At 39.1% G+C, this 24620-nt stretch overlaps 1 protein-coding gene across 7 annotated transcripts in view; it reads left to right on the top strand.

The window, feature by feature from the left end:
* cfap58 (cilia and flagella associated protein 58) overlaps positions 1-24620 on the top strand; it is a 292411-nt gene that overhangs the window by 61140 nt on the left and 206651 nt on the right. For all 7 annotated transcript variants that reach the window (XM_072239675.1, XM_072239678.1, XM_072239679.1 and 4 more), the window contains 6 exons: positions 1417-1573; positions 2806-3000; positions 5478-5615; positions 6775-6934; positions 13769-13851; positions 19309-19500. In XM_072239675.1, the coding sequence (XP_072095776.1) occupies positions 1417-1573; positions 2806-3000; positions 5478-5615; positions 6775-6934; positions 13769-13851; positions 19309-19500 (925 nt within the window). The remainder of the gene's footprint in view (positions 1-1416; positions 1574-2805; positions 3001-5477; positions 5616-6774; positions 6935-13768; positions 13852-19308; positions 19501-24620) is intronic.

Here is a 24620-nt window from a genome sequence, read left to right as displayed (position 1 = left end):
TGACAGATTAATTTTGCTTCTCCATTGTTGGATTTACTGTAGATATATCTGGAAAAAAAATATTTGACACGAGCTGGCCCAAGGCTAGTGCTGTGTGTGAATTGACACCACTTAGAGACTCAAACTGATTGAAAACTCAATTTAAAATGATTATAGGTTATCATGACTTTTGTATTGAGAACATTAATGTTCTCCTTAATCTTGATCTTTGCAGGAGGAGCATCTTGTTTGATAGCTTTAACTGTCTAGTGAAAGTCACTGTACAGTAAGTAAATACTGTATCACACAGAATGCCAAAAGATAGTGGTGCATTAAGGTTGGAAGAATATTAACAATAATAGATGATACATAATATATCATGGCAATGGTTTTCCATAGAGTAAGAAGGAAGAGTGGCCTCTGTATCTCATCATTAAATTGCTTGTCCAATTTCACACACTGACAATCATTATCAAGTATGGAAAGCTCTTAGGGGTACCCATTGATCAGCTTTTTCATAGGCACACAGCTGAGAATGCTACCGTCTGGGTCCCAGGTATCTTTTCGAACTGAAGGTTGAAGCTGATAAAAAAGAATGAAATATTGTAATCAAAACTATTGGATTCATTTCTAATTGGCCATTTCAAGAAAGCTGAAGAGGATATTACGCTATCATGCAGGGAGCTGTACATTGTTTTATCAATCCCTAAATGGCCTTGCTCATTATATTTATCCAGTTCCATAGAGATACCTGAAGGGTAGTGCATGAGAAGCTTACCAGATATAAATGTCATCGTTTCCTTCGCTGCACCACATGAAGACTGGCTTCACAAAATTATACTGATAAGAATATTTTAGAAAATCGGAGGACTACTTTCACGCAATTTTCTGCTGTTAGGTGCTGGCAACGATTTTTTGTTATTGGTTACCAGGTAGTAAATTTTATGCTGCAAGTTCATATTTCTATTTCATTTTCCCTTATGGCATAGAAGGAGGCTACTGAGCCTTTCAGATCATACTGATTTACAGAGAAATCTGATTCCCCTACTAATTTTCCTGTAACTTATTGTTCCTTCATTCCTATTAACTTCCCTGAGATTTGCAGCAGTAAGTTTACCTATCAACCCACACAACCTTTGTGATGTGGAGAAAATCAATGTACCCAGGGGATATTCAGACAGTGACAGGAGGATCATACAAACTCCACACAGACAGTAATGGAGATTGGAATTGAATCCAAATTGTTAGAATTGAGGCAGCAGCTCGACTGGCTGTGTCACTTCATTGTGCATCAATAAATTATATTAGAATGGAATATCTGAGAACATTATTTTGATCCTGGTTTGTCAAACTATATTCAAGGTCACAACTTGAAGAACCATTAAATGTACTTTATTCCTCTGAGTATTGCAAAGAAATGTGTTTTTTGTTGTACAGTGTGAACGATTTGCTGAAAATCCAAGAGCAGTTAACGAAAGAGAGAGACGAACTACTCAAGGAGGTTGTTACTTTACGTGAAAAGGTGGCAGAAATGGCAACCCGTGAGGAGGAATTGGATCGTCTTAAAACAGAGTCTGATCAGAATATGGCACAGGTTGGTAATCTTTTGCTTCTGGTCCTTTTCACTCCACGTCTTGAACTAATTTGGTGAGTTGCCTGCAAAACATTGTCGTGTATCATTGCCGCTATCTTATTTATTTATTTATTTTTGTCTTTGCAAAGTTTGTCGTCTTTTTGCACATTGGTTGCTTGTCAGTCTTTGTGTATGGCTTTTCATTGATTCTATTGTATTCTGTTTTACTGTGAATGTCCGGAAAAAAATGAATCTCAGGGTTGTATATGACAACGTATACATACCTTGATAATAAATTAAAGCACATGTCCTTTACCTGTGAGCCCAACCCTGAATGTTGATAGGTTATCTAATGACTGGTGTCTGGCTCCTTAGGGCAGCAAGATCTGGAGCTGCTACCAGACTGTGCAGTGACTCAAGTGTCAAAAGCATAGGATATGACCACTAGTGCCTTTCCAACATTAATATTACAGTATTCACGCATGAAAGATAGTGATGTGTGAAAATTTGGAGGGGATGGGCTGGGCACTCACTACTACTGAAAAAGAAACTCAAACCAGCTCATGAAAAAGAAAAGCAAGGGGATAAATGTCTACAAGCCCACTGGAGGCTGAAGGCCAAAAACAGCCTGTCCTGGAGTTAGAGCACTGCGTATGTACACGGGTGGAAAGGTGAGTGTGAAGGAGGAATAGGGCTTGTTTTGATGTTGCTTTGCTTTGTCGCTTGGTATGTTCTGTATAGTTTTGTTCTATTTTGTTCTGCCAAGTGTGGTAGGTATGCTATGTTGGCCCTGGAATGTGTGCAACACTTGCAGGCTGCCCCCAGTCATCCTGGAGTGCGTGTTGGTGGTTAACACAAACGTCACATTTCACTGTATATTTCAATATACTTGTGATACATAAATCTGATGCTGAATCCGAATTTCCAATGAGGGCCATAAAAGAATGTGAGGATTACTGGGGAAATCACCACCACTGACTGGATTTAGGCTAAGAGGAAAAGAAAAGTGATCACGGCTTCCTTGTGTAACACAAATGATGCATTTCACTGTGTTTTAACATGTACATGTAATAATAACTCTAAGTCTGAAATGTGAATTCTTTGTGATATGTTACTATGTCATCTGAATAGATTCAAATTTATGTGATTCTTAAAGACAACTTGTATGTCTTCCACAGACATGTTTTCCTCCAAATGTTAATGCATGTTTATTTCAATACCCATCATCCAGTGTCATTCCTTTTTGACTGTAGCTCCAGCATGATATACAGATGCGAGAGAATGAGATTGCCCGGGAGGTTCGACGGAAGGAGAAACTGTCTAAAGAACTGACACGCATGAAGGGAGAATTGGATGAAAATCAAGCTGAGATCAAGTCATTGATGGCACAGCAGCAGAAGGTCAAAGATGAACATCAAAAATTGGATCTCCAGCTGAAGGAACAAAAGGTAAAATGGTTACCTGCACCTTGGCCTTCAGGTCAAAAATCCAAACATAGAGGAAATGAAAAAGGGATTTTTGTTTTGACTGTAATTTTGGCATGGATGCAGTATCTTCATGGGCAGGGACCCAACACTAGCATTGCTGTACAATAGATAAATACAGATCAGTGCCCCGTTAGTGAAACCATCTGGAAAGAAGGATCTCACATCAGTAATTGACCGTACTGTAAACACAGCTGGCACAAAACCTTGCCAAAAAGGTAAGCTTTTGAAGTTCAACAACAATCCCTGAGGCTTTATGTGCCACTATCTACAAATTAATAATTGAGAAAAGCTGAATTTTTAGTGACAAAAATGTACTGGCTGAGAGGTTAGTAATTCATGCAGCCCCTTGACAACATCTAAATGGAGTCGTGAATTCCCCACTGTGGTTCAAAAGGAGATAATTGATTACATTGTGGTAAACTTTTCTGTTTCTGTCTCCTTTAACTTCCCTGGATTCCTTCCACTTCACTGACTCTCTTCCTCCCCCACAAGAACTCTTCCCCACTATTTACCTTCCCTCTGTAGATTATTCTCTTTTCTTCATTGACTCAGTGTTTGCTGCCCTACATGAAATCTCTCGTCTTTCCTGCAATAATTCCCTTCCTCTCCCCTCCAAGGGCTCTCCCCTTTCCCACTCCTCAGGTGATCTCTCTTCCTCAGACCCTTCTTCCTCTCTCTCCATCATTTCTCCTGTCATGCAGTTTTCCTTTCCTCCATTTTTTACCCATTCTCCACCAAGGGCACTTCCTTCCTCCTTACCTCATGGATTCTCTATCCAAGGATGCTCTCTACACCTATTTCCAAGACGCACTTCTATGCCTCTCTAATGGTCAACTTTCTTCACACCTACAGACTTTCCAACCCTGCAAGGGCCCTCTCTTTCATATCTCTCTTTTCTATGCTTGTCCACTCTATGGCTTCTTCTTTGCTCCTTTCCATCGACCTTCTCCTCTTGTCTCCTATCTGCTCCTCTTTTATTTTCTCACTGTCTCACAAGGTTTCCCTTTCCATGGGGTGTCCAAGGGTTCCCTGTTCTGCTTCTGTCTTTCACTGGGGACTTTTCTATTTGCACCACTGACTCTCCCCTTCCCTCTCTCCATGGATTCTTTTCCCTCTCCCTCCCCTCCATGTGCCGTCCCATCCTTTCCATAGACATTCTCTTTTCCTCCCACCCATCAATTTTAGTATTTCTTCCCCTCTGTCCACCTTTCCTCTCTTCCAAGGACCTTGTTCACTTTGAAAGACACTCCCTCCCTGTTCTCCCTCCTCCCTTCCACTCTATTATCCACCTCTTTTGACACTCTTGTCCTCTGACATTTTCCATCCTCCTCTTCCTTTGCCTCTACTCTCCCCTCTCTTACATAGACACCCTCTTTCTTTCCATGTGTATGGTCTTCTCCTCCACAGGTTATCCTCCCTTCTCCAGAGCCATCCTTCCTCTCCATGATCTCTCTCCTTCTCTTTTCTCCATGTGTCCACCTTCCTTGTACTCAGTGGATACTCCATTCTTTTCCACTCAACAAACTCCTGACTTCTTTTCCTTCCTAGCTTTTTTTCCCTACCTTTCCCTCCTGTCCTCAGTTTGTTTCTTCACGATTGTATAATCTGTCAATAACCCCCTTCCCCACTCCCCTTTATCATAGATGTATAGTGGAGGTAAGGCTTTTCCAAACAATAGGGCACCTAATTAACAATTTCTGAGTCTTCTTTTGGAATTTATTAATGTTGGGCTATAAACATTTTCCATCCAAAAATAATTATAACTACGCTCATTTTATGTGAATTCTATGTGCAAAAATGAGGGATTTCCTTTATTACTGTATTTACCTGACTATTCATTTCCTTAGATACTGCCTGACCTGCTGAGTTCCTCTTTTGTGTGTGTTGCCCTCGATTTCAGATTTCAGGCCTCTGCAGAATCTCTTAGGTTAGGGATTCACTTTTATGCTTTTGACTAGTAATTTATACTTCTCGGTAAGACACTAGTTAGAGAGCATAACTTACTTTATTCAGACCTGGTAATGCACTCCAATGAAATCACTGAAAGGTATTCTGTGCAGCATATCTGTCACTTTTCCAATTTTGAATATAAATCCTATAACACCAAATACAGAAAATGACCATCTGGCCATTAAATCACTGTTGGATTTAGAATGAGATTGACAAGTAGGTTCCAATTCATTGAGGTTTCATGCTGTGGCTTCATGCACAGAGCGATGAGAGGAACAAGTTCAATTTATAACTAAAAGCAGAAAAACTTTCATCATAATGCTTTGAGATGAATTAGAATTTGTAAAACAGATGCAAATGCCCACTGTCTTTCAGTATCTAGTCCTCTTTGCTATTAATTAAAGTCTGTTATGCAAAAAATCTTATCTCTATGTGTCAAATATAATTTCAGTTACCTTAAATAATGGTTATTCTTTTTCCTTCAACAGATTTTGAATGAAAGATCGTCAAAGGATTTGGAATTACTTAACCAAAAATTTCTCAAGTTGCAACAAGAAAATGAACAACAAATTATGATCACTGACCAGCTGACAGTGGAAAATCAACAGAAGTTGATGGACCTTAAAGTATGTTTTACTTCCTCTATTAATGAATTAAATAAACATGTTTTCGTAAGGATGGGCAAAATTTGTGCTGGCATTCTGAAGTACTGAGAGCATCCTGCGTTGTTGGGGGTGCAGTCTCTGAGTCATTTCTTAAATCGAGGCCAATTGTGCTCTGTTTGACTGGATACAGAATATCCATTACTATTATTCTGAGAAAGAGTAAGGCAGTTCTCTTGTTTTTTTCAACTAACTTTAACCAATGCTGTTAAAATAGGAACAAGTTTATCATGCTTCTACTTTGTAACAGTGACAGCAGTTCAAGAGTTATTCAGAGAGCTGTAGAATATTTTGGGAAGGGGTATAGTGGGGAAGGACACAATATTAGTGACAGCCTTCGTTTTATTACTTAGCCAGATCTTGGGAACTGTAGCTTCTCATTTAAACTGAGGTGAACATTTAACCTTATCTACTCTTCAAATGCACCGAAAGGAATTAGGGATTTACGGAGAGGGTGGCTAGTTGTACATAGAGCCAGTACAGATTTGATAGACTGAATGGTGTTCACCCTCATTGTGACTATTTTCTGATTTATTTCAAAGACTTTCTACTTCCTCCTCTTTTAAGTTTAACAACTTTGTCCTACCTCAACCTGTTCTTGGTGGGTTGGTGGTGGGGGGGGGGAAGTGACATAGTAGCATTACAGCTAGCATAAAACTTCACAGCAGCACCTGTCTGGGTTTGGTTACTGCTACTGTCTGCAAGCAGATTGTACGTTCTGTCCATGACTGCATGGGTTTCTTCTGGGTAGTCCCACATCCCAAAGACATACAGGTTAGGTTTAGTAAGTTGTGGGCATGGTATATTGGCACTGAAAGTGTGTTGGGAGTTGTGTGCTGCCCCCTGCACATCCTCAGATTGTGTTGGTTATTGACACAAATGATGCATTTCAGTGTATGCTTTGATATTTTGATGTGCACATGACGATTAAAGCTGATCCTTAATCTTTAAGATTGCTGAAATGCTCATCAATATCTTTACCCTCTGCTCCTGACTAAATTATCGCCGACATACGTCGAACTGCAGTATACGTGAGAAGTAAGAGAAACATATAGAGCAGAAAACATTTCCCCTTTGTAAACTAGCTTATTTTAAGTCAATGTATTTCTATCATCTGATCTAGGCAAAAGAAGAAGATGTGGCTCAATTGAATCAAGAGGTTGTCAAGTTGACTAAGACGAGGGAGGTGTTGCAGCGAAAGTTGCATCAAGTTGAGGACCAAAAACTGGATCTTGACCACCAGCGGGAAACATTGAAAAATCTTACTGTTTCTCTGGAGAAAGGTAGGGTCATAAACTTACCAACTAGATAGTGTAATGCAAACTTGATTAAAGTGTGCTTAACCTTTGCCTAGTATTAAGTATATTTCACTGCACAACAATATTACTATTTGACTAACATACTTGGATTTAGGATGCACATAAACCTTTTACCCCATGATTTTTATCACTGTGTGTCAGGAGACATTAGACATACTTGGATTGTTTGCTCTGGAGCGCCAGTGGCTGTGGAGCTTATGTTGTAGACAAAGAAAAAGTAGATAGTCTAAGTTTTTTTCCCACGGTGGAAAAGGCAACTACTAGGAGGCCTAGCTTTAAGGTGAGAAGTAGAAAGTTGAAAGATGATTTACAAGGTAAGTGTTTTATGCAGGGAGTGGTAGGTGCTTGGAAAATGCTGCAGGGAGAGATGGTGGATGCAGATACAGTAGCAATGTTTAAGAGGCATTTAGACAGACACGTGAACAGGCAGGGAATGGGGGTGGGGTGGGATATAGATCTTAATCAGGTAGATGGGATTTGTATAAATTGACGTCATGGTCAACCTAACACACACAAAATGCTGGAGGAACTCAGCAGATTAGGCAGCATCTATGGAAAGGAATAAACGGAAGATATTTCAGGCCAAGGCCCTTTATCAGGACTCCTGTTCAGCATGTTCCTGTGTTATATTGTTCTTCATTCTTTGTAATAACATGTTCTTCTATTACTTTCCATTTCATATTTGTATTCCCTGTAAATTCACGTGTTTTGTTTGTCTCTATAGCGCATTTTGCAGCAGGTTCTATATTCCAATTACATTCTGCACAAAGAACAAGCAGCTTGTGAATTTCTTACTGGAACTATCAGTTTGAGTTACAGTAGTAAGGAAACTTGGAAATCTCTTAAAACTGTGACATTCTTCATGGAGTAACAAAATATTAGGGTATTTTGTGAAAGAGAGGTGTTTTAATGATGAACCATATAAACAAAATCATATGTGCTGACATTGGAGAGGGTCCAGAGGAGGTTCACAAGGATGATTCCAGAAATGAAAGGGCTATTATATGAGGAACGTTTGATGGCTCTGGGTCTGTACTCGCTGGAATTCAGAAGGAGGAGGAGGAATCTCATTGAAACCTTTCGAATGTTGAAAGGCCTAAACAGAGTAGCTGTGGAAAGGATGTTCCCCATGGTTGGAGAGTCTAGGACAAGAGGGCACAGGCTCAGAATAGAGGCGTGCCCTTTCAGTCAGAGGTGTGGAGAAATTTCTTTAGCCAAGGTGTGTTGAATTTGTGGAATTTGTTGCCACGTGCAGCTGTGGAGGCCAGGTTGTTGGGTGTATCTAAGGCAGAGATTGATAGGTTCTTGACTGGACATGGCATCAAAGGTTATGGGGAGAAGGCTGGGAACTGGAGTTGAGGAGGTGAAGAAAAGGATCAGCCATGATTGAATGGCAGAGCAGACTCAATGGGCCAGATGGCCTAATTCTGCTCCTATGTCTTATGGTTTTATATGAAACACTGTATTAATAGAGTTGATTTAATAGAGTATGGGTGTCCTTTGGTATTGATCAATGTAGCAGAACCTCTTAAAGTCCAGTATTAGTCATCATGGTATAATAAATCTGAATCATGCTCAAAGCCTTCATGAAATGCAAGTCATGTATCTATTGCTTAACCTGCATAGTCATCAAACTATAATGATTTTGTTTATAAAGTTCAATATAGATCAACAGCAAGATTTGCTGAGACATACCTCTTTAATGAATATTGCATGTTTTGCATCCTTAGATAAACAATTATTCAAAATTATAATTGCACTTGAAGGGCACCTATATTTGTTCCCAGTAGTTTAGATTTAAACGATTTTATTATTCGGGCTTTAGAATGAATATGGTGGAATGTTTCATTAGTAACAGCTGGATAGGACATAAGTGCTTTCATTTGTAACTTCTTTGCATCTCAGTAGTTTACCTGCAAGTATATGTGTTAAACAAGTTTTATGTGGAAGAAACGGTGCTGTGAGTTAGTGGAAAAAATAAAGTGACTAAAAGCTCGCAGTGCCTCTAGGTTCAGATAGACTGCATTGCACATTTCTAAATTGATTGCACTCACAACTCACTATATTCTGGAACAGTTCCAATAGACTGTTTGATCTCAAATATAACATTGTTTTTAAGAAAAGATGGAGAAAGGGAAGAAGAAAGCATAGAGCACCAAGATGGCATCAATTGAAGGAATTTAGCATGTCAGGCAGCATCCCATCTATGAAGGGAAATGGACAGTTGACGTTTCAGGTTGAGACTCTCCATAAATGCTGCCTGACCTGTTAAATTCTCCCAGCTTTTTGTGTGTTCCTCCAGATTCCAGCATTTTCTGTCTCGTTTGTCTCCAAGCCTCTGGGAAAATTTTGGATTTATTTGTCAAGGTTGTGGTGACAATACATTTAGGGATCCATGTTATTAGCCAAATCAATATGGTTTTGTGAAAGAGAAATTTTGTTTAACAAGTTTGGTCAATATTTTGAAGACGTATTTAACAGGAGAACTAGCAAGGGAAATATAGCTGAATTTCAAAGGCAGTCTAAGATATTACATAAAAAGATTGTTGTAAAATATATAGGTTTACTGAATTGGGAGTAAAATATTAGTACGAGGAACAATTAATGGTTTAAAACCAGTTGAGAATAACACAATCATTTTCAAATCATTGGAGGCTTTACTCAAGTGTATCCCAAGGATCAGTACTGGGCACTTAGCTATTGGCAATTTATAGAACATAGAACATTACAGCACAGTACAGGCCTTCAGCCCATGATATGTTCTAACCTTTCGACCTACTCTGATCAATTTGGCCCTTTCCTTCCACAAAACCTTCCATTTTTCTGACATCCAAGTGCTAAATTTATCTTCACACAAAAAATAAATTTAAGATATACAGGGTGTGCTTTGTCCCGGGTTGCTGACACTGCAAGTACGAAATGATATATGAGGAGATGAAAACTTAGCAAAGAGATCTAGACAGATTAAGTGAGTGAGCAAGAAATATCAGCATAGTAAAAAAAAATTACTAAGTTTATTTATTTTGGTAATAAGAGAAATAAAATTAAATTTTATTTTTGAACAGTAAGAAACTAGTACAGGAGCTCTAGGGGGCCCTGGAGTGCTTATGTATGAAAGACAAAGTCAAAGAGCAAGGATTTATGAATGCAAATAAGATGTTGGCTGTTTTTGTGAGTGAAATCTAACTAAAAGAATAAGAAAACTTTGGTGAAGTGTATGGGGCTTGTATAGAATTTTATCTGCAATTTTGATCTTTGTAGCTTTTTACCTTGGGACTATGAAATGTAGAACTGTGTTAATTTCTGGGGTGAGGGAAATCAGAATCAAATTTATTATTGTTGACACATACATGAAATGTGTTGTTTTGCACTAGCAGTACATTAGCAAAGACAAAAATAAATAAATAGTAAAAGGCGGCATAACGAGGGCTCTTGAACTGTTCAGAAACCTGATGGCAGTGGGTAAAAAGCTGTTCTGAATCATTCAGTGTGGGTCTTAAGACTTCCATACCTCCTTGAGAGTACTAATGAAAAGAAAGCATGTCCCAAAATTGAGGATCCTTCATGAGGCACCACCTCTCGAAGATGCCGTGACGATGGGGAGGATTGTTCTTGTTTTGGAACTGATTGAGTTTACAGTCCTCTGCAGCTTCTTGTGATCTTGTGTACCAGAGCCTCCATACCAGGGTTGATTAGAATTCTCTTCACTGTGCATCTGTAGAAATTTGCAAGAGCTTTTGGTAATATATCTAATCTCCTCAAACTCCTATTGCTGTACAACTGCTGGCATGTCTTCTTCATGATTTCATCAATATGTTTGACTCTGGATGTTGACGCTCAGGAAATTGATGCTAAACAGATTGAATAAACTAGAATTTTAATAAATGAGAGGTCATCATCATTATGAACTGTGTCATATGATGTGGGCGATCATAGTCTTGACCGTGATTGTTCTTGGCAAAGAAATGGTTTGCCATTGCCTTCTTTTGGGTAGTGTCTTTACAAGATGGGTGACCCCAGCCATTGTCAATACTCTTCAGAGACTGATGCCTGGTGTCAGTGGTCGCGTAACCAGGACTTATGATGTGCACCAGCTGCTCATATGACCACCTGCTCCCATGGCTTTACATGACTGGTCAGGAGCCAAGCATGTGCTATACCTTGCCCAATGGTGACTTGCAGGCTAGCAGAGGGAAGGAGTGCCTTACACCTCCTCTGTTAGAGATGTTCACCCATCACCTTAAATGAGAGGTAATATTATTTAAATCTAGGAGGTTTTGCTTTAGGATTGACTGGGTAAATGCCATTATTCCTTACCAATCCAGAACTCAGAAACAGTTCTTAGGATATGGAATCAGTCAATTGTACCTGAGAGTTTGTTTACTCAGAGCTGATGACCCTTCTGACAGAGTCCTTGATGAAGGGTCTTGGCCCAAAACATTGATTATACTGCGTGGCCTGCTGAGTTACTCCAACATTTTGTGTGCGTTGCGAGTATTTTAGATGGTTAGTCAGAGAACATATTCATGGCTGAGACTGAAATGTCTTTTGACACCAAGTAAATCAAGAAATGTGGATATTGGATGGGAGCATGATTTCAGTTAGGCATTCATCCATGAGCATTAAATGACCGAGTAGGCTTTAGGTGCCAAAATTCTGCTTTTGTTTCTATTTCTGATGTCCTTATCCTATAAAAGTGCCTCTGATTTAGCAGGAATTGTCGGTTACTCAGAAAAATATTTCTGTACTAAAGAATAGATATTCCTCCGGTAAGTTTCATTGAACAGAGATGAAGATGATGCCAGAATATTGTGCAATATATAAACAACTTGTATTTCGATGGGTAGTGAAGCAATGCAGGAGGAAGTGAAGACACAGGAGGCTATAGATGCTGGAAATCTGGAGCAACATACAAAGGAGCTGGCAGAACTCACTGGGCCAGGCAGCATCTGTGCAGGGACATGGACTGCCGATTTTTTGGGACAAGCCACTTTGTTAGGACCAGGAAGGGTCTTGTTCCAGAATGTCAACTGTACATTTTCCTCTGTAGATTAAGCCTGATCCACTGAGTTCCTCCAGCTCCTTTGTGTGTTGCTACTGGCTGAGTTTCCAAGGCTTTTTCGATGACTTGCTCGTAGCTTAAAATAAAATCTGTAGATGTACCTGTACATATTGTATCCCCATTGTTAGAACTGGGATAGGAGAGAATAACTGAAGGTGGAACATAGTTTTATTGTTTAAAAAAAATACTTGTACCTTTCTGTTTCCTTTGTAGTCCTGTCAGTGATAACTCACACATTTCTATCTTTATTTCCAAATTTTCCCCAGAGTTACCTACTGAGTTAAGATCTAGTGGCTGTCAGGTAGAAAACATTCAGAGAAATGAGCTTAAAATTAATACAGGGTGCTTTAACCAAACGACAACTGGAGTTGTGATTTAGTAAATAAAGTGTGTGTGGTTACAATTTAGAATCTTAATCCTACATGGGTAGAGATACCAGCAACATTTTCTGTAAGAGACCTATAATACTGTGCAAAAATCTTAGAGTGAGATAGATATATATATATATAGCTAGGATGCCTAAGACTGGCAAGAGCAAAGCCAGGTTGAGTTATTCTAAGATCTTGGTAATGTACTTGCAAACATTTCATCATCATGCAAGGAGACATTATTAGTGCATTATTGATTGTGGTGTGACCTCCAAAAGCATAGCCTTTATATACTTTTCAGTCAGCTTATTGATCGTTACAGAATGTCTCTCTGGTGCTTTCCACTCGCTACCCTCTCCCTTCCCCTTTTCCGACCATGATTCCCCTCTCCCTGCCCCCTTCTCGCTCTCAATGCACAAATAGAGATCCATATCAGAACCCTAGCTATACAGTATACATGTTCCTGAATTTTGTACAGTTCTGTAATTTTTGAACTACAGTGGGTTCTGGTTAATTGGGACACATTTGGAACAATATATTTTGTTCCTATTAAGTGGCTACCCCAATTAGCCTAAGTTTCATGGAAATAGTTAAAACGGTATCAAAAATATAAATAGGGTAACAAATTATAGACTTAAATGAAATACAGAACAAATAAGAACACTACCAAAACTACTACAGTATTATAAAACTGTATTAGTTTCTAATTCTTATCGATGGAGGAATTCATCTGCGTTGAATTCTTTTGACTGTAAATGAACAACATCACTGTAGGCACCTAATGCAGATAATGGACTGCCTTCATACAAGGCATCCTCCAAATCTTGAATTCATTGTAACATTCAAGACGATTGTTGATACCTTCAAATTCTTTGTAGTTCCTAACCTTTTGAAGTAGTGTAATCATTTCATTTTCTCTCCCGGCCATTTCTGGCATCTCCAAGCCTGAATGCTTGAAACCACAGTAAGGAAAGCAGTTCTGAATTGTCTTACTGCTTATTTCTTGCCAACTATCAGTGACAAAAGTTGTGCTTTTTGAAAACTGACAGTATTTAAAAACTGATCACTCAAAACACAAGTGTAGTGCTTAATGGCATCAAGTGCATGCGACCAATGCTGGTTAGAAGCTGTTCATTAACAGTTTCCTGCTCCAACTAAGTGGCATTGTGTCCCGGATAAATGAAGGGAATCCTGTTTATTTTCTTAATTACCTTATGTTCTTTAAGAGTTGTCCCAAATAAGCAGCTGCCACTGATTAACCAGTGGCCTAAATAACCAGAATGCACTCTATATAGGATCTTTGATTCTTTTCATAGATTGAAAGTGATATAACAAAACCTCTATTTTTTTTTGCCATTTCCTCTTCAGAGCTGGAGTCTACCAAAAAGCAGGTTGAGCTTGATAAGAAAGCAGTTGATGAGCTGGTTAGAGAACGAGACATTTTGAATAAGGTGAGGATTGTGATAAGTGCCACTATTAAAGTTATAAAAATCTGAAATTGCAAAATAATTTATAGATTATTTTTACCAGTTGCAGATAGACATTAGATTGACACTTAATTTTCTCTGATGATTTATTGAAGCTCAAAATATCTCAACTGTCAAAACCCATGCATGCATGTTTATAAAGTTAGCAATTATTACAGGATGATTATTTAACCAATCAGGGTTCTCAATTTGAATGATTAATCTTGATCAGATTAAATGACAGCACAGGCATGAAGGAATGAATAACCTACTCCTCCTGTTTTCCATGTGTAAATGACAGAAGCATTTTATAATTGAATTATTATCATTTTATAAAATAGAGCACCAGATCTGGTGCTCCTGATGTGGCCTCTCTACATTGGTGAGAGCTGATCTAGACTAACGGAGGACTTTGTTGAGCACCGTGGCTCCATCGTAAAATGCAGAATTTCCCTATGGCCAATCATTTTAATTTCAGTCCCCATTCTCATTTTGACATATTGACCCATGGCCTTCTCTATTGCCTTGATGAGCTCACTCCCAAGTTGGAGGAGCAGCACCTCATATTTTGCCTGCGTGGCCTCCAACCTGATGGTATGACTATTGATTCTCCTTCTGGTAATTTATTTTCCTTTCTCCTGGTGACCCCCTTCTTCCCTTTCTCCCATAGCCTACTCTCCTCCCCTATTAGATTCCATCTTCTCTAAGCCTTTACAATTTCCATCTATCACCTTATTGTTTCTTACTTCATCCTTCCTCCCCAACCCACCTGGCTTCACCTATCACCTTCTGGCTTATCCTCCTTCCCCTTTCCTTATTTCTTATTCTGGCTTCTTTCCCCTTCCTTTCTAGTCCTGATGAAGGGTCTCAGTCTGAAAAGTGGAATGTTTATTCATTTCCATAGATGCTGCCTGACTTGCTGAGTTTGTCCAGCATTTTGTGTTCGTTACACCAAAGCTGATTCAGATGACATAGAAGTTCATTTTTGTTTCTGGATGGAAATCACCAACAATATCACCATTGTATTTGCTTGTAACAAAGTCATTATTGGCCTTCTGTGTACTTCGTGTTATCATTGCCTTTGATGCTGTAATATAAATTTACTGTATATAGCTTCCATTAAAAGGAAAGTGTGGTGCAACAATTGAACTCCAGTGGCCATTCAGCAATTCCTGCATGAGGATGCATAACTAGTGAATTTGCCACATACTCCTATATGTTATACAGAATTGTGAAGGGTATAGTTGGGGTAAGTATAAGCATGCTTTTTCCACTGAGGTTGGGTGCGACTAGAACTAGAGGTCATGAATTAAGGGTGAAAGGTGAAAATTTAGAGAGAACATGAGTCAGAACTTCTTCACTCAGAGGGTGGTGAGAGTGTGGAAATGGTGGATGTGGGTTTGATTTCAAGATTTAACAGAAATTTGGATAAATACATGGTGGGAGGGGTTTGGAGGGCTATGCTGCAGATACAAGTCAATGGGGTTAGTTAGCATGATAATTTGGCATGGGATAGATGGGCTGAAGGGCCTATATCTATGTTGTAGTGTTCTATGACTCCATGAATTGAATTAAATTGAATTGACTTTATTACTTACCTCCTTCAAATACATGAGGAGTAAAAATTCTTACGTTATGTCTCTGTTCAAAAGTGCAATTATAATAATCTATAATAAATATTATGTACAACAGGATAGTCAATATAACATAGAAATACTGTTGTGTCAGCATGAATTAAGCAGTCTGTTGGCTTGGTGGAGGAAGCTGTCCTGGAGCCTGTTGGTCCTGGCTTTTATGCTGCGGTACCATTTCCTGGATGGTAGCAGCTGGAACAGTTTGTGGTTGGGGTGACTCGGGTCCCCAGTGATCCTCGGGCCCTTTTTACACACCTGTCTTTGTAGCTATCCCGAATAGTGGGAAGTTCACATCTATAGATGTGTTGGGCTGTCCGCTCCACTCTCTGCAGAGTCCTGCGACTGAGGGAAGTACAGTTCCCATACCAGGCAATCATGCAGCCAGTCAGGATGCTCTCAATTGTGCCTCTGTAGAAATTTCTTAGAATTTGGGAGCCCATACCAAACTTCTTCAACCGTCTGAGGTGAAAGAGGCGCTGTTGTGCCTTTTTCACCACAGAGCTGGTATGTATGGACCACGTGAGATCCTCAGTGATGTTTGGCCTGTCTCCACTCCTCCTGTAGTCCACGACCAGCTTCTTTGTTTTTGCGACGTTGAGAGAGAGGTTTTTTTCTTGACACCATTGTGTCAGGGTGATGACTTTGAGATTAGGCCAATCAGTGTAGTGTCATTAGCAAATTTAATTAGCAGATTGGAGTTGTGTGTAGCAACACAATCATGGGTATACAGGGAACAATGCAATGAAATTTATTCTGATGAACAGTTTGGCAAGACCTTAAATGCACTTGTAAAAGCTCCCTCTTCTTCAGCAGTCCCACATGGTTGAGAATGACTTCCACTTCCATTGTGTTAGGTGTGAGGCCTGACAGAGTCTGATTTCAGGCACATAAATAGCAGTGGTTGTTCACTGAAGCTGACCAAATGTAACTAAGATTCTCATTCTGGGGATGTTAGTGTTGGAAAGGATGCTAACATAAATTCACTTTTCCTCTCAGTGGATTTGGAAGTTCTTGAGGAAATATCATTGATACTATCTAATCAGTACTTTGTAGTGCCTGCTGTATGTAGTATATGTCTCATAAGTATATGGGAGGGGAGGGATCTTTCTTTGCCCAGGATGCCATGAGCTTGGTTTCAGGTTTGAAGTGTCCTCTTTCAAACACTTGTCCACAGGTAGGGTATTCTGATACTGTGAAGGCAAAGGTAAATTTCATCATCAATATCTGCCCTTGCTGTGAAGTATGTGTTGGGACAAGGTGAACAGTCCTCATTTTCCAGTGTCATGTTATGGATCTTTATCACTGTCCTTACAATTTGGCAAATGTAATATATCCTCCCATTATTTGTATAATTAACTTAAATATGTAGGCACACATCCTTTGTGCATTGTTGACTTGTCAGAAGTCCATAATGGATACTCAGAAATGGATCTTAAAATTTTCAGATTAATAGATTTAGAAAAGTTGGAAAAAGCCACTCTGATTTCCATGGTGGGGAGGCCCATTGCTTGGGTTTTAGAATTATAGAAGTCTTATACTTCTATATGTGTATTTTTTTAATTTTCTGTACCCTCATTTGACTAATTTTCTTGCCACAGTATATTGCATAACCATGCATTAAAGACCTGTGATATGAAGGAAAACTACTTTTCTGCATGTGCAGGAAGGTTGTGGAAGACAATTTAAACATCTTCCTGCAAATCTCATTGATATTCATACACTCTGGGATAGAAACTCATCTTTTGTTTTAAGCCCTGAAACAGTTACTAGAACATCAGCTAACTGTTGCGTGTCAGCATATTTACTTCTGGCATACAACTGGCAAATTAGTGACTAAAGCCAAGTATACCCTGTACACTTTTTGTGTCTTGGGATCACTTCCTACAAACATAGTTTCTATTCCTGTCATTACTGCCACATCATGAGGCTTTTATCTTCCCTACTGCTTGGGAAAACTCATTGAGTTTACTGAAGAATAGAGTCAAAAATTTTCTTCCCAGTGAAGTAGACTTCTTTTTAAAAAAGGTTTGTGGTTTCTTGGTCTACAGTTTTGAGTCCACTTCTTTGTCTCTGGCCCCATGAAATCAGATTTTAATTTAATTAAATCTACAAAGGCTCTGAATAACTCTATCCTTATGTAGCATGATAAATGTGATTCAAAGGAAGAACTCTTTAATTCACTGACATGCCTGCCAGGTGATGCTGTAAGTAACTAGAAAATCTAGCATCAGGTCTGCACGTGTTCTGTTGGTTGCAAATTAGTGAAAAAAATGTTGGCATTACTATTGGGAAGGTAAACTTCCATTGCAGTGATTACAAACCCTGATGTAGACTGGGAGACGGCTTCATCAAGCACCTTCGCTTCATCCACCACAAAAAGTGGGATTTCCCGGTGCCTACCCATTTCAATTCTACTTCCCATTCTCATTCCGACATGTCAGTCCATGGCCTCTTCTGCTGCCAGGATCAGGCCACACTCAGGTTATATTCTTATATTCTGTCTGGGTAGCCTCCAACCTGACGGCACGAACATCAATTTCTCGAACTTCTGGTAATTGTCTGACCTCCCCCCCCCCCCCCCCCCTTTCCTTCACCATTCCCCATTCTTGTTTGCTTTCCTTCTCTCGCCTTATGTCCTTACCTGCTTATCACCTCCTTCTGGTGCTTCTCCCCCTTTCCTTTCTTCAATGGTCTTCTGTCCTCTCCTATTAGATTCCCCCTTCTCCAGCCCTTTGTCTCTTACACCAAACAACCTCCCAGCTCTTTGCTTCACCCCTCCCCGCTTCATGATTTTACCTATTACCTGCCACCTTGTACTTCTTCCTCGCCCCACCTTCTTACTCTGAATTCTGTCCCCTTCTCTTCCTGTCCTGATAAAGGGTCTCAGCCAGAAACATCAACTGTTTATTCCCATCTATAGATGCTGCCTTACCTGCAGAGTTCCTCCAGCATTTTGTATGTTTCTTTTATTATAATCATGGATATTGCTATCTGTTATGAAAATATTGGGATAAAATTGTCATTGCTTATGCAGAATTGACATTGAAATATGCCTTAAGGTTGGGCTATGAATTGGGAATCGACACAACAGAACACAGAAATGTAATCTAACTCCCATTTTAGAGTACCTTCTATATATATATTCTAAAGTTCTGTCAATTTTTATAATGAAATCTCTGTCAGTAAGCTCATTGTCATTTAATTATACCAACTTGCCAGTGGTGACATTGCAATAACTTCATGAGTAAGAGGATTTAGTTATGTTATGATATATTAGTATTGACATTTTACCATATAAATACGAGAAAAGGAATTTATGATGAAACAAGCTGACAAGAATACACACAGACATAAGATTTTTTTATATAACTCCGTATAGTCAATTACTTCACTATATCAATTTCTATTTTTGTCTTCAAGATTAGCCGCTGACAAGTTTTTTTTAGTCTTGGTTTTGTTATGAAGGTGGTATAACAAAATAATAGGGAAAATTATCGTAAGTGCATACAAACTTCAAAATATTTATCATGGATTAATCAGCTAAGAATGAGCTAGATGGTTGTATTATTCATTGCATCCATTTTAGGCAGGTTGAATTTTTAAAATTCATTTTCAGGATCTGAAGAAGTTCTGGGAAGATTCACTTTTCTAAATTTCGGAAAGCTGTGTATCTTACATTGATATCATTTTTACCTGTTGTAGAATTTTTGGTGAGGTCTAAAATTTGGTCAATATAGAGCTAATTATATCATCGACCCATTGTAAAAAGAATGTGGAATAAAATGGCAATATACTTTTTTTTTCTTAGAATGTTTTGAAGGCAGTCGGTGCTACTGAGAAACAGAAGAACTTAGTCAAGCTTCATGAACAGTCTAAAAAGGTCCTGGATCAAGAAATTCAAAACTATAACCTTGAAGCACAGAAGCAGAGGAAAATAATTTTCCACCTGGAAAAAGAGAGGGATCGATACATCAATGAAGCCAGCAATCTTACACAGAAGGTAGTGTTTAGCAATAAATTAGGTTAATCCAATTTATAAGTCTATAAAACACAGAGTTTGCAAATACTGCTCCCAATTTAAGAGAAGCAATGTTAGCTCATTTTGATGGCAAATAATTAAATTCAAAACTACAATGAATTAAACATTAACTTTGCTAAGGATAGAGATGGAGGGAGAAATGAGTCAGACTGGAAGCCAAATTAACACCTAATAATGTCATTAAATTAACATGCTTGGTGCCTTATATTTGATGGGTGATAACTGGTACAATTACAAACAAAGCCCACTTTAATCAAAAAGCACTATTTTGGTGTGCGTCCAAAGGTTTGTTTCACGCCCTAGCAAATTCTTGCAGTGGCAGGTGAGGAGATAATTGGCCAACATACTTTTATTTGGCTGCTGCTTCCACTGTGTTGCTGGTAAACAGGCCAATTTACCAGCCGGAGGGCACAACTGGGGAATGGGAAAAGGTGTTATCAAAAGCTGTGTTTCACAAGTGTTCTTAATCTTGCCATTTCTCATTCTAGCTGTGCAGGATTTCATATCATGCTGGCATCAGAAATTGTTCAGAGCCAGGTTCCTCATAAGGGGGCTCAGTTAATAACGTGCTGCTTGTATTTTCCTACAATGTAATTAATTGTAATTTGTGTCAACAGGTTACTTAGTTTCCTGTATTTAAATCTAGTTTTCTTTTACAATTCACACAATATGCCTCTCTGGGGCTGTAATCCATTTAGTTGTCGTGGAAGATCAGCTATCAAGTGACCATGTTGATATTCAGGAAGGGGTGGCAGGCTACTCAATCCTAGAAAGGTGTTGCTGCAAGCCGTTCATGTATTAACTTGAAATCTGCAAGCAAGATAATGGGGATCCCATAGAGAAAAAACAACTTTTTTTTAGAATTACCAGAGGCATTTGAAACATTCTAATTAGCTGACATTAGGTAAAATCCTTCTTTTCGTTTTAAAGACATCTCCAACATGATCATTTTGAAATAATCTATCTATCTGGAGTTCAGATTCCATAATTTGTACTTTGATCAAATCCAGGAAGTTGAATTTTTTTCTTCATTTTAACTATATTAAATATATAGTCTATATACTGCTACTCCTTGATTAAAATGATCTTCCTCTTTCTTCCTTGAACTAGTAGTGTCTGACACAGTGAATCGTGACCCTTGATGTAAAATGGGATTTATTTTTTTAAACTGGATTCACTTAGTAGAAGAAAACTGCCAGTAGGGAGCACCTTTTGCCAAATAACAGTTTTTAGCATTGTGTGTTTGATTGTATGTTTCTTTAAATAAATCAACAGGAAAATAATAGACATTGCCTGGTAAGTTCAATAGAAAAATAAGGATATGACTTTTACTCATGGTTTGTTAGAATATGAACTTGCTTCTACTGGAAATAGCTGGATGAAATAGTTCAGAAACCAAATGACTCTACACTCAGTGGCCACTTCATTAAGTATCGCCTGTACGTGGTCTTCTGCTGGTGTAGCCCATCCACTTCAGTGATGCTCTTCCTCACATCACTGTTGTAATTCCTGGTTATCTGAGTTGCTGTTGCTTTCCTGTCAGCTTGAACTAGTCTGGCCATTCTCTTCTGACCTGTCATGAACAAAGCATTTTTGTCCACAGAACTACTGCTCACTGGACACTTATTTTGGATTTTTTTTGCACCATTCTCTGTAAACTCTAGAGATGGTGAAAAATTTTCCCAGGAGATCAGTTTCTGAGATACTCAAACCACCCTGTTTGGCACCAACAACTATTCCATGGTCAAAGTCACTCAGATCACATTTCTTCCCTTTTGGTCTCAACAACAACAGAATGTCTTGACCAGGTGTGCTTGCTTTTATACATTGAGTTGCTGCTACAAGATTGGCTGATTAGATAGCAGGGGTATGGGTGTACCTAATAAAGTGGCCACTAAGTGTGTAAATACATGACAGTAGAAGGGGAAAAAACTGATACTGTTTTTGCCAGTTGTACAAGACATTGGCGAGGCTGTATTGTGTACAGTTTTGATTATCCTGTTACAGGAAAGAAATCATTAAATTGGAAAAAAAAGAGAATACTGCCAAAATCTGAGGGCCTGAGTTATAGGGTTAAGTTGGGCAGGCAGCACTTAATTCCTTGGAGTTTAAGAGACTGAAGAGTGACATTATAAATATGCATAAGATCATGAGGGGCATTGACTGCGTGAATGCACACAGGGATAGGGAATATAAAAAACTAGAGGGCATATGATCAGAGGGGAAAGGTTTAAAAGGTACCTGAGAGGCAACATATTCACTCAGAGGGTGGTGGATATATGTTTCTACTACAGTGTGTAGTAGGCCCTTTCAGCCACACCACCCCAGCAACTCCACAACCCTGATTAAACCTTGACCGAATCACGGGACAATTTACAATTTACATTGACCAATTAACCTATGTGGTGTGTCTTTGGACTGTGAAAGGAGAACGGAGCAGCCACTCATTCCATTGGGACTCAGTACAGAACGGTGCCAGAATTGAACTCTGAACTGTAATAGCGACGTACTAACCACTATGCATGCCACCCAGTATATGCAATGAGCCAGAAGAAGTGACTGAGGCAGGTCCAGGGACAGGAAAGATTTAGAGGGGTATGGTTCAAGTAGCCTCTTTCCATGTTGTATTACTCTGTGACTTTATGACTGAGCTGAGGCATACAGATTATGTACTGTGTAGGCTTGTTCAGTCAAATGGCATATCCCTGTGCTATATTTCTTGTTTAAAATCAGGGCTGTGAGTCTGTAACTGCTTGATGTCTCTTCACAAATACAGCACTGCCTCAGTCTATCTGTGTAGTTAATGGGTTCTACTTGGAGTCTTTTCTAACTTATGCAGCTCACATTCAAAATGGCCTACATCCTCACATCTATTCCCTTCACACACTTTTTAATGAATGTACTAAAATATCTAAGATTCTTTATGGGTGGTCTTGCCTTCAGTGGCTGTTTAATAATGTTCATAACTGAAGACTAGAAAGAAAAATACTAATTTTCAATTGAATCTTTAGTTTCACAAAAATGGACAGCTTTATTATATTGTAAAGCTGTAAATGTGTTTAATTTATTTTTAATTGGTACATGTTTTCTCCATGACTGCTTCATATTTCCCTTCTGTCCTGGCACTGTCATAAAGAAGATACAAGTTTTATCTTTTTATGTTAATACCTGCTAAAGCAGAATATTGGCCCTCTATTAGAAAATTAGAAACGCTATATTTATAACACAGCTAGTTATTGGTGGTACTGACAGTGGTGACGTGGTGAATACACAATCTATCACAAAGACAGGCAAGCAGGCAGGCAGAGGAGGAGGAATGGCTCTGCTAGTTTAAAAAAAATTAAATCGAATCTTTAGAAAGAGGTGACATAGAATCCGAATATGTAGAATCCATGTGGGTCGTGTTAAGAAACAGCAAGGATAAGAAGACCCTGATGGGACTTATTCACAGGCCTGTGCCTTACAGTGGGAGATAAAAAAAGCATGCCAAAAGGGCAATGATACATTAGTCGTGGGGAACTTATATATGCTTATAGATTGCGAAAATCAAGTTGATGCTGGATCACAAGAGAGAGAATTTGTGGAGTGCCTCTGAGATGGCTTTTTGGAGCAGTTGTGATTGGGCCCAGTAGGGGATCGGCAATTCAGGATTGGATGTTGTGTAATGAACTGGATATGATCAGGGAGCTTAAAGTAATGGAACCCAGAGGTAGCAGTGTTTGTAATAGAAACATAGAAAATAGGTGCAGGAGTAGGCCCTTCGGCCCTTCGAGCCTACACAGCCATTCAGTATGATCATGGCTGATCATCCAACTCAGAACCCTGTACCAGCCTTCCCTCCATACCCCCTGATCCCTTTAGCCACAAGGGCGATATCTAACTCCCTCTTAAATATAGCCAATGAACTGGCCTCAACTGTTTCCTGTGGCAGAGAATTCCACAGATTCACCACTCTCTGTGTGAAGAAGTTTTTCCTAATCTCGGTCCTAAAAGGCTTCCCCTTTATCCTCAAACTGTGACCCCTCGTTCTGGACGTCCCCAACATCGGGAACAATCTTCCTGCATCTAGCCTGTCCAATCCACTTAGGATTTTATACGTTTCAATAGGATCCCCCCTCGATCTTCTAAATTCCAGAGAGTCTAAGCCCAGTGATAGAATTCACCCTGGAATCTCACAGGGAGAGGTGAAGTCAGCTGTATCAGTATTACAGTGAAATAAAGTGAATTACAGAGGCAGGAGAGAGGAGATGGCCGAAGTTGATTGGAAGAGGACTCTAGTTAAGATGACAGCAGAGCAGCAATGGCTGGAGTTTCTGGGAGCAATTAGGAACATGTTGGATAGATACATCTCAAAGAGGAGGAAGTATTCTAAGGGCAGGATGAAGTAACTGTGGCTGACAAGAGAAGTCCAAGCCATCATTAAAAGTAAAAGTGTGGGAATATAATAAAAAAAATTAGTCCGAGGTTAGAGGATTGGGAATTTTTTAAAAACCACCAGAAGGTGACTAAAAAGCATGGAGGGGGGAATGAAATATGAAAGTAAGCTAGCCAATAATATGAAAAATTATACCAAATGTTTTTCTCAGATAAGAGGAAAAGAGAGGCAAGAGTAGATATTTGACTTCTGGAAAATGATGTTGGAGAGATGGGGAACAAGGAAATGGCATATAAACTGAATAACTATTTTGCATCATTCTTCACTGTGGAAGCAAGTTGGAGTCAATTGTTAAGGATGTCGTTTCGAGGTACTTGAGGGCACATGACAAAATAGGCCAAAGTCAGTATGGTTTCCTTAAGGGAAAATCTTGCCTGACAAATTCTTGGAATTCTTTGAAGAAGTAACAAGCATGATAGAGAAAGGAGAATCATTGGATGTTGTGTACTGTACTTGGGTTTTCAGAAGGCCTTTGCCAAGGTGCTGCACATGAGGCCGTTAAACAAGATAAAAGCACAGGGAATTACAGGAAAGATACTAGTATAGAACATTGGCTGATTGGTAGGAGATAAAGAGTAGGAATAAAGGGATCCATTTTGGATTGGCTACTGGTGACTAGTGGTATTCCACAGGGGTCTTTGTTGGG

The sequence above is a fragment of the Mobula birostris genome, chromosome 21 (genome assembly GCF_030028105.1).
Source record: "Mobula birostris isolate sMobBir1 chromosome 21, sMobBir1.hap1, whole genome shotgun sequence".
NCBI lineage: Eukaryota > Metazoa > Chordata > Chondrichthyes > Myliobatiformes > Myliobatidae > Mobula > Mobula birostris.
The sequence above is the reverse complement of the archived record's forward strand: the minus strand, read 5'-3'. Positions and strand labels throughout refer to the sequence as shown.